The 17,256-nt window shown below is 36.5% G+C and overlaps 1 protein-coding gene across 1 annotated transcript in view; it reads left to right on the top strand.

The window, feature by feature from the left end:
• Positions 1 to 7,605: 7,605 nt before the first annotated feature.
• SCEL (sciellin) overlaps positions 7,606 to 17,256 on the top strand; it is a 47,824-nt gene continuing 38,173 nt past the window's right edge. The window contains exons 1-5 of the mRNA XM_030477571.1: positions 7,606 to 7,690; positions 9,019 to 9,092; positions 13,085 to 13,202; positions 13,851 to 13,913; positions 14,209 to 14,280. Coding sequence (XP_030333431.1) covers positions 9,050 to 9,092; positions 13,085 to 13,202; positions 13,851 to 13,913; positions 14,209 to 14,280 — 296 coding nt within the window. The 5' untranslated portion in view covers positions 7,606 to 7,690; positions 9,019 to 9,049. The remainder of the gene's footprint in view (positions 7,691 to 9,018; positions 9,093 to 13,084; positions 13,203 to 13,850; positions 13,914 to 14,208; positions 14,281 to 17,256) is intronic.

The following is a 17,256-nucleotide window of genomic DNA, read 5'->3' as shown; positions in this document are numbered from 1 at the left end:
ATATTTTGCAGTATGTTTTGTACTTAAAAATGTAAATTAAATTTTATAACACTGAATAAGCTGTTCAAATCTAAATGATGGAATTTCTGAACTAGTTATGTTCTCTTTTCTGCCAGTGCTCTATTTTAAAACTCAGCATCCCCTACTTGCATTTTTTTAGGAGGCATTTTAAGCATTCTTTGGATGACCCGTAGGCCTAAGCCTTCATCATTAATGAGGTATTTAAAATGAGCTTGCTAGGAATGGCCTCCAAAATATGCTACAGTTCTAAGCAGCAAGAGATAGTGACCTCTGATTACTAATCAGTAATGTGTACCTACTGCTTGTTATTAATAAATTTAAAAGAGAAGTTATTGTAGGGAGGAATTCTAAGACATTTCTTGTTTACTCTCATGAATCATGTCAAATCATGCACTCTGCTAATGTAAATCAAGCTATCAGAATGATTTTGGCGGAGTTATATCCCATTATATCAGCTGAGGATGTGGCCATTTGTGTTTGTATATTTTTCAGAGAAGTTCCTCTTTGTTCTTGAGAGAATGGCAAGCAGAGTAGGTACCCAATTGCCAACAAGCAGATTATATAGGCATTATGGTTATAGGTAGATGTGAAATGAGTTACTGTTGTTACTGGTTGAACTAAAAAAAAAAAAAAAAAAAAATCCTTCAACTCTGACAAATCAATAGTAAAGCATGGCCGAATGTGGTGATAGGGTAAATTACATCCTTTGATTAGAAATCACTAGTTGTCAATACAGAGGCACATACTCGCTTCTATTTTCCGCATTGCTTTTTTGACACTGCTGAAAAATCTGTGTCCAGAATACTGTCTGTGCTTCAACTGGGGAATAAGGGAGACACAATTCAAATTCTGAAATAGGCTAAGCAATTAAATTAAGCTAATTCCCACAGTGCATTTCTTATGAGGAAAGACATCTGTTTCATTTGCGAGGCATGTGTGTCACAATTGTAAAATTGTAGTATGTCTGTAAAAAGATGCATTCACAACATTTTCTTCTTGATCATCAAAAGATAACCATATAAAACAGTGTACCTGAACATGCCACGACTGCTATAGGTATTTTTCACTTTCGGAAACACAGAAGTAAGATGTACGAAGTTAAGAAATGTTTGCTTACTTGTATTAATTCTGAAACGTGTGGTAATTAGTAGTTTATAATTGGTATTGTCTTGCCTGCTGCTCTGCTTCATCAGCTCTATTTCATCAGATATAACCAATGTTTAGACAACTTCATGCTATTAAGTACCAAGCCTATGAAGATGTAACCATCAGCAAAAGCAAGGACTAGAAACATGGCTAAAGAGACACTAAGTTAACTTGTGTCAGTTTTCTTTTTTTTGCGTTGAAAGAAATTCTTAGCTTCCACAAAAGACAATAGGACTAAGGGTTATCCAGCATCTTGCATAATGACATCTCACATATTTAATTACAAAATAAACACAGATACAAAATAAGTGTGGGCTTGTATAAAATACATTAAATGGACTGTATGTTAAACAGAACCATAGGGTCGTATACAGCATTCCTATAAGGAAGTTATTGATTCCATGCTGTTGTGTTTATTAACAGTAAGGTGCTTGTTAGCCTACAGAGAAATGTGTTGTAGTCATTTTAAAGAAAGGAAAGAAAAGGGAAGGCAGTCTCTTCTCCCTTTTCTGTTTGTAACTGGCTGTGGTGAAGGAGAATGCAGATGTGCACAGATAAGAGAGACTTGCAACAACATCTCATGTGGGAGGGTTTCCCTCCCCAGATCTTTTGTCTCTGCCCACGTACTCAAACAGTGCAAATGCTTCATTCATATTGGATTCCAGTGTGTGTAACACTTCTGCAGAATTTTCCTTTGATGAAATATGGTGTTTCTTCATGTTCACCTGCATAAATACCCGAAACCCTCTAGCTAAGAGTCAGCCCTGCAACTCTGCAATGTACATTTCTGTGGAAAATCCAAATGACTGCAGCATATTTTTCCAAATTATAATTGCTTGGTTTTTTGTTTCAAGGTCTGAAAGCATTTAATTTTGTGAAACCCAGCCCTACTGCACTTGAAAAGTACAGCAAGAACAGAAGTCTAACAACTCACCTGTACTTTTAATTGATCTGGTATTTCTACAAGGTGCCACCCTTTTCCACACCTCCTACCTCCTCCTTAAATGACTCAGCCTCTGAAGGAGAAATCTCTTGACTTTTCAGACAGCTGGATGGGGAAGGACAGTTCAGTTCTCTGTCTGCCGTGATTGTACCTCACTTACAGGTATCTCCAGGTTGACTTAGCACACTGAGTCACGCTAGGACACCAACTTCTAGGTAAGGACATTTACTTTTCTGGGTTTATATTCCATGTATGGAAAGTCCTACAATTTCAGGTGTTCTGTGATTTCTTAGTGTCCAATTTATGATCCTGTTTCAGAGGATCTTATTTTCAAGAAGTGTGGAGAACTTGTCTGTGAAAATTCAGCTCTTAAAGTCTTTCATTTTGGGTGTTCAGATTCCCTGGGCCTTTTTGACATCTTCTCTTGGCCATATTATCTTAATTACTTCATTATTTACATTATATTGCTAATTATATTTTATTCTAATGCTATTTGTCTGATGACAAGCTCACTTTTCAGACCACTTTTCACAAATGGCTGTTTTAATGTAATTTTTGTGCTCTCCTTAGTTTTGTTTTTTCTTTATTCTTTCTTTAGAATTTTTATCTAAAACTACAAAGCATTAAAACCTCATTTACTTGAATTTGCTTCATATATATAATTTAGAAAAAAAAAATGCAACAGTTTTTTTTCTTTTCCACCTTAGCAAAAGATGCAGCAAAAGTACCCACTCTGCTTTGAAAAAATGAAATGCAACAGTTTTTTTTCTTTTCCACCTTAGCAAAAGATGCAGCAAAAGTACCCACTCTGCTTTGAAAAAATGAAATACCTATACATGAATTGAACTCATTTATAAGCAGGAAGGGTTCTTTACTAAAAATCTAGAAAAGTGAAAGGAAAGAGTTGGACAAAAAAAAAAACACCTATTAAAATTATCACCCCCCTTCTACACTCTATTAAAAAAAAAGAATCAATTTAAACTGATCATATATTACTAATTTGAAAACACATACAAATTTCGGTTTTGACTTAGCAGCTGATTTTATGTTTAATGACAGTACCAAAGCTTAATTTCTTTCAAAACAGAATCTCCTCCGCCCACGTCCTGAAAAACCAGTTTTGAGAGCTCTTTCAGCTACAAATAGATGATCTCTGCCATACGTTCATGTGTTCTCTAGTCCTACCTTGCCTGTTCTAATCTTGCCTGTTTTCTCTTTTACTCACATACACGTTATTTCTGTTCTCTGTGAGAGTTGTTATTAATTCTGTGGCCTAAACTGTAAAGTTCTTATTTAAACACAATACATTATTTCCAGAAGTTTACAAATGTATTATATGGCCACTGCTCTGACATGTAACTCCTGGAAAAAAATTAAAAAATCATTCTAGGAACACATTTTTGTTGTTCTTTAAATTTTGTTGTTCTTGTTGTAAAATAAATGTAGTCATTTTTACCTGTAGTTTTCAGCAAAAGGACAAAAAGGCTAATTACCAAATAAAGAGAATAATGTTACTTATAATTTTGAAGCATATAAATTATACTCAAGTGGGTTTTTGTTAAGCTCTGAGTACATACTTGGTACTAGGCTGAGTTAGCAACACCATTGTTCTTTCTATTTCATGTCCTGGCCTACAGTCTTGAGTGACAGCAGTGGATACTGGTGACAATTTTGTAGGGAAAAAAGTACAGACCCATTTATACATACAAATCCGCACCTAACAGACTGGGACTTCAAGGATATTGAGGAGATCATATGACTGAAATAGTAAGTTGGGAAGTATGAAGGATGGTACAGCCTTGGCTGGCTCTAGCTGTGATTGTGATTTGGAAAACAGCCTTTATCTGCAATCAACAGGTACAGCCACATTTAGAAATATGAATTCTTATTTGAGCTGAACTATAGGTAGCCCAGTCACAGCACTTTTGATATTTGAGGGGAGAAATGACAGATGTAGAGAACAGCAAAATTGGTATTGACTTCCAAACCAGGAAGATTTCACCTCACAGTCTTACGGGTGCCTATCTAGACGGACAACTGTAATGATGTGTCTCCCCAGTGCCTTATTTCTAAGGCTTGGAGATCTTTATCCTGTATCAAGTCAGAATGACTTTAATCATTTGCTTGCTCACACATCTTACTATATTCAAGAAAAATGATGGAGAAAATAACAAAATTTGCTGACCTGACATGAAAGTTGTTAACTAAAGGCAAGGAAATACTCTAGTGTACTTCACAACTGTGATTAACTAAGATCAAATGTGGGGTTTTTTTTCAAATGTCCTATTCTCCACATTCATCTCATATAAATTAAAACAAGCTATGTAGTATAGATTTAATATTAACTGTTACAATGGGGGAAAGAAAACCCCAAACCAACAAACAAACAGTAAAGCTGAAGTAAGCCTTCATTTTATTTGTTCACCAATAGTTATTCCATCCAAAATTTCTCCTGGATCACAGTAAAAATAAGCAAATGGGTTAAAAAACAAAGGATGTGCAAAATTAATTTCCTGATGTTTTATTAGATTTGCAATGGGACAATTTTAAAATTTTAAGCTCTGATTACTCACAAGATACTGAATGTCCAGCTTACTTCTGAGCAGAACAGCCCTTAAAAATATTAAATTTTGGTGGAAAATAAATTTGCTTTCTCATATGGCAGATATTAGCTACTGTTGAAAAGCAGTCAGCAAGCTGTGGCTGTGTAGAGCCATGTATAAGACACCTGCTGGCATTTTATGTGGACATGCCAAACTCAGTATCTTCTCTACCATGCAGGCTGCTTTAGCAATGCAGCATGAGAAGATGGAAGACAGGAAAATTCTGAAACCTTTTTGTTTAAAACTACTTGTTCATCTGCAACTTTTTGTGTCACCCAGTTCATTAATAGGGAAGTTTGGTATTTTAGGCATTCACATTTGAAAATGTTTTATATGAAAACCTTCAGTATAAAAACGAATGCTTTGACTTTTAAGAGAAGAAGGTTCACCTCCCTTGACACTCCCTCACTACTCACGTGTTGAGTTACTTTTTATAGAATGTGATAATATGAGGTACCTCTAAGCTCTGGAAACAAATATTATTAAAAGCAAAATAAATATAAACTGAATATTTATAAATAAGGTTTTAATCACTGTCATAGCTAGAAATCAAAGAACAAAGACTTTTTTTGGCTGTAACTAGTTCAGTCTGATGTGGAGAACATGATTCTTACAGGAAATGTTTGTGTTATTCTTATGTATTTTTTTAAATACAGCAATGCATATATGCAAAACCTAATTATGTAGGAAGCTACAGCCAAGAACACAAGAAGGAAGGCAAGAGGATTCTGTGTTGGAAGGATGGGTGTGTGCAGGCCAGCTGAAAACTAGTAGGTCTAGCTTTGAGAATTTAAGACAGGCCTGAGGTCTTCTGCTGGTCAGTCACTGCAGGATGTGGAAAGGAGATACAGAAGTGTGAATATGGTTATTTGTGGTAAAACCAGAATTGGAGACCTGTGCTGCTTTCTGAATAGCTAGCTAACAGCTTGGAGGGGCATTTGACCTTCCCTGAAGTCATGTCTGAAGATTTTTCTGGATTTCTTTGGGACTGAATTTGGATTTCCCAAATATGGGGGTAGGTCTGAATCCAGGACTGTCATGTCTTAAAACTTCTGGGGAACTGCTCATTGGACTGGCCGGGGCAGTTTTAATTTTCTTTTAAAGTTTCCCAATGCTGTTTTTAAATTCAAATTATACTGGAGCTGCATTCCTCTTTGTTTTGTTTTGCATTCCAGCTGAGTTGTTTTGCTTCAGTGGTTGAGATCTTATTAAGAATGCCTGAACATAATTTACTACTGTAGTATACTATAGAAGCCTATAACTTCTCTTTCTTGCAATTTCATTTACAAAGTTCAAAACTTCTTTGGTTTTTTTTTGGTTTTTGTTTTTTTTTTTTTTTAATCTCCTTTGAACGTTGGGCTGAACATAAGCAGTTCATTGACCTCTTTGAATAATGTGATGGTTCCAGATCTTTATGAGGTGAAGTTTTCAAACAAATGTGATCCTCACATCTTCTGTCCATTCCCCTTTCCACATACACAGATACACACGCTTAATTCACAACAGTGAAGACCAAGGAAAAAAATGCTTTGATGAATTGTATTCTTCCTCTTTATGCAAGATTCTTTTCATTTCAAGATCCTGAAATTTAAATCTTACTCTGATGATTCTTGATTGTCTGTGCTAGAGATTAAAGTAGGAAAGTTTTTTAATTTGCATTTTAAATTTGAATGGTTTAATCTTTGATATGCAACTTGAAAGTTTGGAAGCAAGAAGTAAACCTTGAGGACAATATGGCAGTATTATGTAAGACTAAAATTTCAGAATACCTGGCACATTTTCAATGCTGACTGTAGAAGGGAGTGTGCCTGTTTCATATATTCATTTATGCATACTACTTTCAAACTGGCAGGCTAGGTAGTAGTTTATTCTGGATGCTGTACATATGTGCAGCAGAAATATTGTTTTGCCCTAAAAACATTTTAAAAAATTAATACAGGACAGGAGACAAAACACAGTTTTAATTAAATGATGGAGGATAAAAGAAACATGCTTGCTGGACTTTCTTTTGACATGCATGGATACAAGCAGGAATTGTGTCATTAATACATTTGTAGTTATTCTGTAGATTTTAAAGACAAGCCTCAAATTGTATGGACTTTTTACTTTGGTGATAGTTTATATTTCAGAACAAATGTCTGAGGCTCTCTTGTTTATTTTTAACAAAGGTGTATGATACCTCCTTGCCAGTTCTGTGAGAAATTGTTTCCATCATGAATCTGTGGAAAGGAAGCCTATAGTATAAGATGAAGTCTACATAGCAGCTTCCTCTCATTTATAGTGCGAAATATTTAAATTGTGAAACGTGTATTTTTAACAAGATTTTCTAAGCCTTAGAATGACATTTGGTTTAATTTCCACAAAAGGCGGCTCCATTTTCAAAGTTCTATGATTCAGTTCCCTTGGAAAATGGCTTTAAAAGTTTTTATTAGAAAACGATTCCTTCTATACAAACTACTGCTTCTTCTCTAGATAAAGAAGTGCCAGCACTTGCTGCTTGTGAAACGTTCTGAAATGTCAAGCTTCGTATTATCCTGGGATTGACTGAAATAAAAGCCAGTATCAGATGTCCAGCTGTTGCTAAGCTGAAAATATAAATAAATCAGAATCCTCTCTATCATCTTGTGACACTTCAGGAAAATTTATAGCAAGATTGGTTAGTGTTTAAAACTGATAGCTTGATAACCAACCTGAATGGTTTCTAGGAAGTGCGGAGCATATCTGCTTAAAACCTTATATCAGTCACTTTGAAAGATATTTTATGACCTACTGCAAAATAAATAAGGCTCACCGTAGCCCTGAGCATGCTTTTATTTGGTGGAAACAAGATCCAGCAGTCACATGTTTTCTGCACACACTGAGCCAATGCATGCTTGATACGAACAACTTAGTTTAAAAGAAAAGAGTGTGGTCAGAGCCTTCCAATCAAAATACCAGAATTTTAAACTCTCACAAACATCTGGAATTTCACAATTAGGTAAGGTATATGCAGACTTTTGGACTTCAGCATTATTTTTGTATTTATATATTTACTTTCTAGAAAGATCTGTATTTGTTTACATCCAGATATTGGTTTCCTACTTTCTTTGCTTTGTAATCATAAGCTTTTTTAGCAATTGCCTGGCAATAGAAAAGAAAAATCTGTTCTAAGTGCAATTCATTGTGTCTAAAATATAGTTTTATATGGTTTATTGTCAGTGTTACTTTTGGTATTTTTGCTAAGCTTTTGCCAAAATTAAACATCTTTTTCACCTTCCATCAGTAAAGAAACAGCCACAGGCTCCAGGCTCTCAAGCCACTTTATTTTAGGTGAGTGAGCAATACACTCTACATCTGCAAAACAAGCAGGACAACTATGTCATTGAGAGAACTGGGACTGTTTCTCGCTTTTAATAACTGCTTCTGTCACAAAATATGTTTTCCAGTGCTTCTATAAATTTTAGCTGCCTGACCAGTGGAGCTGGTTGGGAGCTTTCCAGCTTAACATTGTTTTCTTAGAAAATGCTGCTTTTCAGAAAGGAATCCATTTGCTAAGAGGGTCAGTTTGTCCACATTCTTTAATGTTAGGATTGGTTTTGGTTTTGTTTTTTTTACTTAAGGGGGAATTTTTTTGTCATTATGTTCTGCTTGATGCTTTCTCTAGGAAAGCTGATGTTGAAAATCCAGCTTCAAAGCATAGCATGAAATCTTGAGTGGCTCAATTCCCAAATAATTATTAATTTTATTTTTTTTTTAAATCAGCCCATCTTGGAGGCTCAGTTTTTAACCTGATCTGAGATAAGGGAAGAAGTCAGTGACTTGAAAACTGCTGCAGTGCGGAAGAACCACCTCTGTCCTGGACCCCTGTGTTAGCTGCAGGCCACTGAAGCTGTGAGACCTGTCAGCGGAGCTGTGTGAGCCCATGTGAGCTCGAGGGACTGCTCGGAGCCACAAGCTGATACCATCTTCCCACGAAGCTAATCAACTCACCCCAATCTTCATTACTTTGTCTTGCTCTCTGAAGGCTATTTCAACCCCACATGTTCACAGAGAAGGAGCTCCTGACAAGGAAAAGGAGGGAGAGGCAGTGTGACAGGCAGAAAAACAGAGCAGTGAGACACACACACTCATCACCAGGGAGAGAAAAGCCACCACTGTGCCTAAGTTTCAGTTCAAAGCGGGTGGCAGCTAGTGCTAAGTCATTCCACCATCAGACTAAACTTGCACAAGGAGGTGATCAATGTGGCAAATGAATTTAAACTGTCTCTGTGGCTGATTCCTTATCTCACCATCAACTCTCCTTTTTTTTTTCATATTTTCTTTTAGATTCCCACAGAAGGACACCCCTCTGAACAAAATGTCAGCTTTCAGCATACGAAAAGAGTCTCCTAACCAAAGCGGTAATACTGAGTCTCCTTTATTTTCTGCTTTTAGGGTACTTAGAGATTGAGGCAAGGCCTCCCTCCTTTCCAAGCATTGCCGTGCCCATAGTGCAGCTCCCTCACAGGACACACCACCACTCTTCAGCTGTGACAGGCTGGCTATCAGGTTCACAGCAGCACCCGTTTCAGCCACAAAGCTAGCGGTGGTGTTTGTAAGCTTTCACTGGCAGAGATTCAGGCTGAAGCACCACGCTGGGCAGTGTAGTGTGATGGAGCAGGGGAGCCAGGCAGTGCAGTGCAAGATGGTGGTTCCCTCCCCTAAGGCCTGTGGTTGCTTTGGAAATCCCACAGGATCATGGCGGCTTGGAAGGCAATGGGCAGATGGTCTTAGCATCATCCCATTGTCTCACTCAGGGAAAATTAGGAGAAAATAAGGAAAATTGGAATGGGTGGAGGGGAGAGAAATGCTATTTAATCACTGGCAGATAGGATTCTTTGTTCCTTTTGAGGCACAAAACTTAAGGAGGGCTGGAGTTCACTTTCTGTGCAGAGAAACGGCCAGAAACAAACTGGAAACGTGATGAAATTTTCCATCTCCCTGGAACCTGCAAAATACTTTTAAAGACTGAAAGGTTTTGAGGTACATGAGGACCTGATTTGGGTGGGATATGCCAAACCTAAATACAGCAAAATGAGTGCAGCCGTGGTGGGAAGCAGCTTGGCTCTATCATGCTAAGGACGTAAACTTCTTATTGACAAAATAAGAAGGGGATAAGCTCCATCTGCCTCTGCTCATGTGACCTGAACTGTTGTATCAGATCTATATTTAATTTTTTAATTGAAACTTGGGAGGCAATGCATTATACCAGAAATGAGTACTCATCAGCAAACCCAAGGCCTCATGCATTAGCAAATTGCTTGTGATGTTTCTTGAAAATAAAACACAATATATGTTCCTTGGCTACGGCCTTTATAGGAGATTTCCCTAATTGCACTAAGCAATTAAGAAAGCCATAATTTCTGTGAAATCCAAGTGATTTTTGGGTAAGAGATAATAGTTTTCCTAAAATGTTACTGGAAAAAAGCCAATATTGCACACACAAGTTTAATTGTAATAGTTGGATATATACTGAGTACTTCTTGATTATATAGAAATGCTTCTATTATGTTTGTGTCATTGAAGAATTTTTCTTCAAGACTCAGAGGAGGTTATGCCTGACAATAGAACACAGATTAAAATGTATTGCAGACAGTTGAAAGCATCTTTTGCTAAAACCATTAGTTTGAAAGGCATGCTGGAGTCATTTCCACCCCTTTAGCTGCCATCACTGTAGAGTTTTATCTCTGGAATGCATATACTTGAACTCACATATTTTCCTACTTTCCAGAATTAACTTTTTTTTTTCCCCCAATGCAGATGATTGTACCAAATATAAAATACCTAAATATTTATGAGAATGGGAAGGTATAGTTTTTGCTATTGGATTTTCTTTCAAATCCTTGATTGCTGAATGTTGCAAAGTTGGTGGTTTTTTTCTGTATAGGCTCCTCCAAGTTCCTATTATATCCCAATCATTGCTGGTGTTATCATTGTATTCAAAACAGTAAATATTTAGAGCAAATGCACTTAAGATAGTCTTGTTTGCTAATTACAACTATCTCAGTTCTTGACAGTCACTATGAAACAATGCTATTGTTTAAACCAATGGAGGTCCTTATTCTTTTCAGTTTGCCTATGTTAATAGATATTTTAATGAACCATTGGAGCTATTCAAGTGAGGCTGGGATGTCTTCATTTTTTGAAGTCTTTAAAGTCAGATTTTAATAAATATTTTTAAGAGAAAAACTAGGTCAGTTGGCAGTGAACAGACTGATGCAGAAATCATGCAGTAAGGATAGATGACTTTTTGTTCTTAATCTACTGTTGTTGTCAGCACATTCTCACAAATCTCATCTTTGCATCTATACTGCTCATAAAAGAAAGCCAAACATTGGCATTAGGGCCAAGAGACAGAAACACACGTCCGTGCTATCACAGCCATGTTTCTTACATGTTTGTCACTTCTCTAGCAGCTCAGTCCAATACAGAGCCAGAGAACATTTGCAACGAGGCAAACATGAATGAGGAGTCCAATCCTTTAATTTGTTCACTGTCCTTTTATTTTCAGTATGGACATATCTGCAATGAATTGCAACAGATAAGAGCAGAAACAGTTTGGGTTACAGTCAGATATACATTTTTAGACTGAATTTTATCTTTGTACTGCAGTGTTTTGCTTTCAGGAGAAAAATGTATTTAAAAAATCAGTCTTGGCCATTGTCAGCCAAAATGATTTTTTTTTTACTTCACTATGATTTGGTCTTCCACTCACTGTAGCTATTTGTCATCTTTTCGTGTTAGCACTACAGCTGAAGTTCTTACATTAAAACCAAGAACTACATTTTCTTACAAATTACAGCAGAAACACAGCTCTGACAAATGATCTAATACTGACTGAATGTGTTTTCTGTGTGGTCTGTCTATACACAATCTTTATGGTCAAATGTCTTTACTGAACACCAGATAGTGACATCTTCTAAAATCTGGTGGTGTTAAACTCCTTTTGTGTGGATGCTCAGGGAGTGAGGAATTCTTGGAGAAAATCATGGAGGTCTCTAAAGGAAAATCCAAGAAACTCAGTATTCTTCTTCAGTTAGTTGTTTAATTGGTGTTATTGACAAAGGTTTTGCACATTTAGTTTTTCAAGTTCTTTCTCTGGGAAGCTTTGGGGCAAATATCACAATTCAAAAATGGATTTTCTATTTGGGCTCAACTTCTAGGCTTCCATTTTAAAGGGCAAAGTTAAAACATCATGACAAAGAAGAAGTTCTTTACTGTGAGGGTGGTGAGGCACTGGAACAGGTTGCCCAAGGAAGTTGTGAATGCTCCATCCCTGGCAGTGTTCAAGGCCAGGTTGGACGGAGTCTTGGGTGACATGGTTTAGTGTGTGGTGTCCCTGCCCATGACAGGTGGGTTGGAACTCGGTGATCTTAAGATCCTTTCCAACCCTAACTATTCTATGATTCTATGATTCTATGATTCTAACAATATTCCCCCTCACTTCAAACAGGTTGATGGTATGAAAGTTAGGTGGGAGAAAGAACTGAGGATATTGGACAATAGTCACTGAATATGAGATAAACATCAACTTTCTAATACAGTGAGGAAGTTATATTCTCACAAATCATATTAAATTTGTATTGATAGTTCTTCAACATACTAAGTATCAGCATTGTTGGACAAAGATATTTTAGGTTGTTTTCAAACGTAAATAAGGCTTCCACGTTCATACAGTGCTTGAGTGTGCATAGGAGTTCCTCCCAATAACTTGAAACCCTACACCCATTTTAGTTAAATTTGACAGAAAGTTATAGATCTCAAAGGTATTTTTTAATTAAAAGTTCAGTAAAACTAGGTAGCTGGTTAGAAAATAAACTGTTTATTCAGCCACTGAGGAAAAAGTTTCAGAAGGAGCATGACCTTTTTAAGAAACCCGAAAATCCACACACACTGGGCTGTGGATGTAGGTGGAGAACCACGTGATCATCTCAAGATTAGCTTTGCTTTGAAATTTGCATCCTGTCACACATCTGCAAATGCAAAACCCACAAACAATGCCTCAGGAAACAGTATTCATTAGTTTGACTTTCCTAGCATTATTGTTCTCTATGTATTTCGTAATTCATTTATCAGATTTGTGATATTTATTTACATTAAAAATATATGAAGCTGTTTCATATTAAGGATGAAACTGAATTTAATTTGGTAAACTGGGCTTCTACAGTCCCTTCAAGGTTGAAGTGACTAAGCCACAAACTTTTCAAGCAAATGGTCTGCACTAAACAGGAGTGATAGCTGAAGAGTCAAACTGTACTAAACATTTACATAATTCAGCCTTTCTAATAGTACATTAAGTTTCCAAAGTTACTCCATATGTTCCTTTTCAAGACATGTTTCTCTGCATTTGTAGATAATAAGAGCCCGTCTGTTGCAATTAAAAGCAGACAACAAGCTACTCATGATAGTAACAAACGACGGACCCTTTTGCAAGATAACAGCTGGATAAAGAAGAGGCCTGAAGAGGAAAAGTAAGAAAGATATGAAATATATTTTTTCTGTATTTAGTTCAGTATGCCATGTACATTTTCTTGGAGTGTCTACTTTTTCACAAATGGATTCAACAGGAATTGCATGAATTTAATCAAAAAACTATTATTTGCTTATCTTGATGAGGTATTGATTGCCTTCTGGAAGTAGTTTGCTGGACTTTCACTATGTTTTCCATTGGGACTTTTGAGTGCTGAGCATTTAATGAAATGCCAAGCTTCTGCTCTACACGAAAAATCCCACATTTCATGTATCTCAGTTGCAAGACTAAGATCTAGCATTTCCTTTTTACAAGCATGAAGATTATAAATCTTGGCAAGTTCTTTTAAGGACCTTAAACCAGGATCAGTTGAAATTTACTTTAATGCAAACTAGGACTTCCATTACAGTAAAAACTCCCCCATGAGAGCAGGCCCTCATTATTTGGCCCATGAACAGCACATAGGAAGAGATTATTCTTAGTCCAAAATGTCTGAAATCATCTAATGCAGAGATCTGTAGCTGGTGTGATTACAGTGGTAGTGGACAGCTGTGAAATATGATTGAGGACAGAAACCTTTTGCCAAGAAACAATTTTCTATTTTTAATATTCAAATTTTAACTAATCACTGTCTTTCTTTTGCTTGAAGTGCTGATGAAAACTATGGAAGGGCTGTGCTTAATCAATACAAATCTCAAGATAGCCTACACAGGTACAGTAGAGAAACTGCACACCTTTCTAATGATGTTGTCAAAGGAAACTGAGTATGCTTTTACTATATCCTGTTTATAACAAAAGCTTGCTTTGTTCGGTTTTAGTCTATTCTGACTCCAATGTCAATAATTGTTAAGTCGATCATTGCAATTCATGCAGGGTTGGATCTGTTGACACCTGATGGTCTGAAATCATGTATGATATCTTAATTTGCAACCTGTATATTGTTTTATTGGTAATGAGTTGTTTAATAAAAACAGTGACCAAAGTGGCATTTCTAATCTTTTTTATAGCAGTGCTGTGAATGAAAAGGAAGATCAGAAAGCTGTACTTGGACGATACAGGTCTGATACTACCCTGGACAGGTAGGACTTTTTTCTGTATATATATTCTCATACCTATGCAGAGGTCTTAAAAATGAAAGCATGAATGAGATCAGTGGGGTTTTAAAATTTTATTTATGAAGCATCTAAGTAGAAGACGATTTTTTTCATGAATTATCAGTGAGACAAATGGAAATGTGATTAGAGAATTAGTGTTCTTTTGACATATAGCTCTCTTTTTCTGTACCAATTTATGTGCATTCTTGTCCTCATAAATGTAAGTATCTCTGCATCGATGATAACCACTCATCCCATTTCCTGCTTTCAAACTGTATATCACAGTCCTTTCTTTGATAGTTCAGCACAACACAGCTAAACCCCTAGTTCTTTGCAAATCCTTACTGCCGCTTCAAACCATGATCAGTACAAATATCAGAATCATGTGCTTATCATACAGGTGCTTAATTTGAATGTCCTCTTCAGCCTTGACCTCTGTTAAGACATGACCATGCTTGTATTTGCAGATTCCTTCTGGGTTAAGTCTTCAAAATTCAGCCCACATTAACATCCAATACCCACAACATGCTGAGGCTATTAGTAGCAGCACTTAAGCACACACTGTGGAAAAAGCGCACTTGTTTGGTTGGATCTTAGCATTGTGTTATTTTTTTTGATGATCCTTACTTCTGTTGTAAGAAACAATGAAAACCTGTTATGTAAAATTTACCTTCTCCATAGAAGCCTGGAACAAAATAGGCTACGGAGCTGTGTGATATCATCCCTCCGTTGATTCTTCTATAGGCAGATGAATCCTGCTGTATTTGTTCACTCCTCATGAGGAAGCCATCCTATAACTTCAATTTGCCTACTGGCCTTCTCTGTATCTTGTTATTTCCATATTAGTGTTTTTGATTTGGGGGTCCAAATCTCCATGCAGACATTTAAGATGGGCACACACCTCGTGTATATAGACAGGTACAACAATGGCTTCTGGTTCATTTGCTATTCCTTCACTCATACTTCATAATATTGAAATTGCTCTTTTGAGTGATGTTGAGAATTGATCTTTCATTTTTCTTTCCTGAATGATAATAGCTGGTTCAGAGATCAATTGCTTTTCTTGGCATCTAAGAAAAGTGAATGTCATCTGCCATTTTAGTAATCTGACATGTTAGCAGATGACTTCTGAAAGCCTTGACAGTCAGCATTTGTTTTGCCTACCATGAGTTAGTGTCACTGGCAAGCAACCTCACCTTCTTTTGCAGATAATTTGCGAACATATGGAAAAACACGGGTCTTACACAGATCCCTCCTTCCACTCTGAAAAATTGTCATTTACTCCAAACCCTTGTTTCCTACTTTTTAAGTAGTTACTTATCCATGAAAGGACCTTCTCTATTACCACATAGGAGATCACTTTATTGAAGAGACCTTAAAGCAAATTTCTACGAAGCTTTTCGGAAATTCAAGTAGAATATATCAGCTATGTCACTCTTATCCACATTCTTATTGACTTGATTTTCATACATAGAAGCCCTAATTACTAATTAAGAAGTCATAAGACAATTCCAGTTTCTAGAGTGTCACTGAACCACATTGTCCTTTTGTACTCCATCTATCTACCTATGTTTTTTTGTTTTATGCAGAGATAGTAAGATGTCTGAATTATTTTAGGTTGTAAGCTGGCTGTCTTTGTGTTTTCATATACACAAATATCTAACATAAAGGGTTCTTAATGTGCAACAGATGACAGAGAACGCAAAGAAAGAGGATTATAGATGTGAATATACACTTCTGATAACTAATGCAGAATATGTCCATAAACTGAGTGAATAACGATGGTTCTGCCTTGAAATGATCACAATGAGGAAGTTTATTTTTCCTCACTCATTACTGGTCTTCTCAAAACTGTGGAATATAGCCATTCCAGGATTAATTTGTGCACACCCATTGCCAGCAGGCACTTCTGTAATGGATGTATCTCCTCAAACTTGCAACTTAATGCATTACAGGGTGTGGTGATGTGTTTTCTCTTAGCACCTTTTTGCAGCCTGCGGTCCAATTTGGTACTTCTGCTTCCTCTGTGGAGGATGTTCTCCACTGGGTACAATTCCATTATTTCATTAAAAATTATTTCTGGCAAGCATAACGATGGTACAGAAGTCTCCAAGCTTGCGTAAAGTTTGCAGAACTATATTGTTTAGTTGCCTGTGTGAAAAAGAAGCATTCTTTTTTTTTTTCTCCTGTTCAAAACTAAAAGATAGACTTGAAAATGGAGCACGTTCCTGGGGTGTAGAATAAAGTCTAAAGGACTGCTTTTAGTGACAGTTCTTGAGAAAAATTACCTTGGTACTAGAGATCTCTCAGAGAATTATTGTATGTCATGTTGTCTATGTGGAAGATTATTTTTGTCTAGCTAATGTGCTGTAAAATGTTAGTCTTCCTTCTCTTTAGGAGAAGGCCTTTAGGAGTTACCTGTTTTCAAGCTAGATATTGGAATATCATTCCACAGTTCTGCTGTGCATGTCTTTTGGCCATGACTGTAATATTCCAAAAGACAAGGATTTAAAGAGTCTGGATCTATCTGGATGAATGTCTCTCCAATAGCTAGTTTTCAAAATGGCAAAATAGTCATTGAAATGCTAAGTAAAAAAAAAAAAATAAGTTTAAGGAGTATAGGAGCAATTTTGAGTTCATTGCATGTGTAAATGTGACAGTGAAAACATATCTAAGAGCCATATTAAGTACAGTTTTCTGCATCTGATATGGAGGCTGCCATATTGATGTTCAAAAATGGCATTGTTTGATATGAATTTTGCTTAACCCAATATCTACAAAATTTAAACATCACTTTCAGTATTAAAGATCTGGGAGAGACATTGCAGATGACTATATGCAATTGCACTACTGGCTGTAAGCACAAGAAAATACCAAATACTGTTAAGTTACTAGCAGAAATCCATAGCTTGATGGCAGTAGGTGCACATATGCTTGTACTGGCATGCAGAGCTACACATC

This window comes from Strigops habroptila, chromosome 2 (assembly GCF_004027225.2).
Source record: "Strigops habroptila isolate Jane chromosome 2, bStrHab1.2.pri, whole genome shotgun sequence".
In the NCBI taxonomy this organism is placed as follows: Eukaryota; Metazoa; Chordata; class Aves; order Psittaciformes; family Psittacidae; genus Strigops; species Strigops habroptila.
The sequence above is the reverse complement of the archived record's forward strand: the minus strand, read 5'-3'. Positions and strand labels throughout refer to the sequence as shown.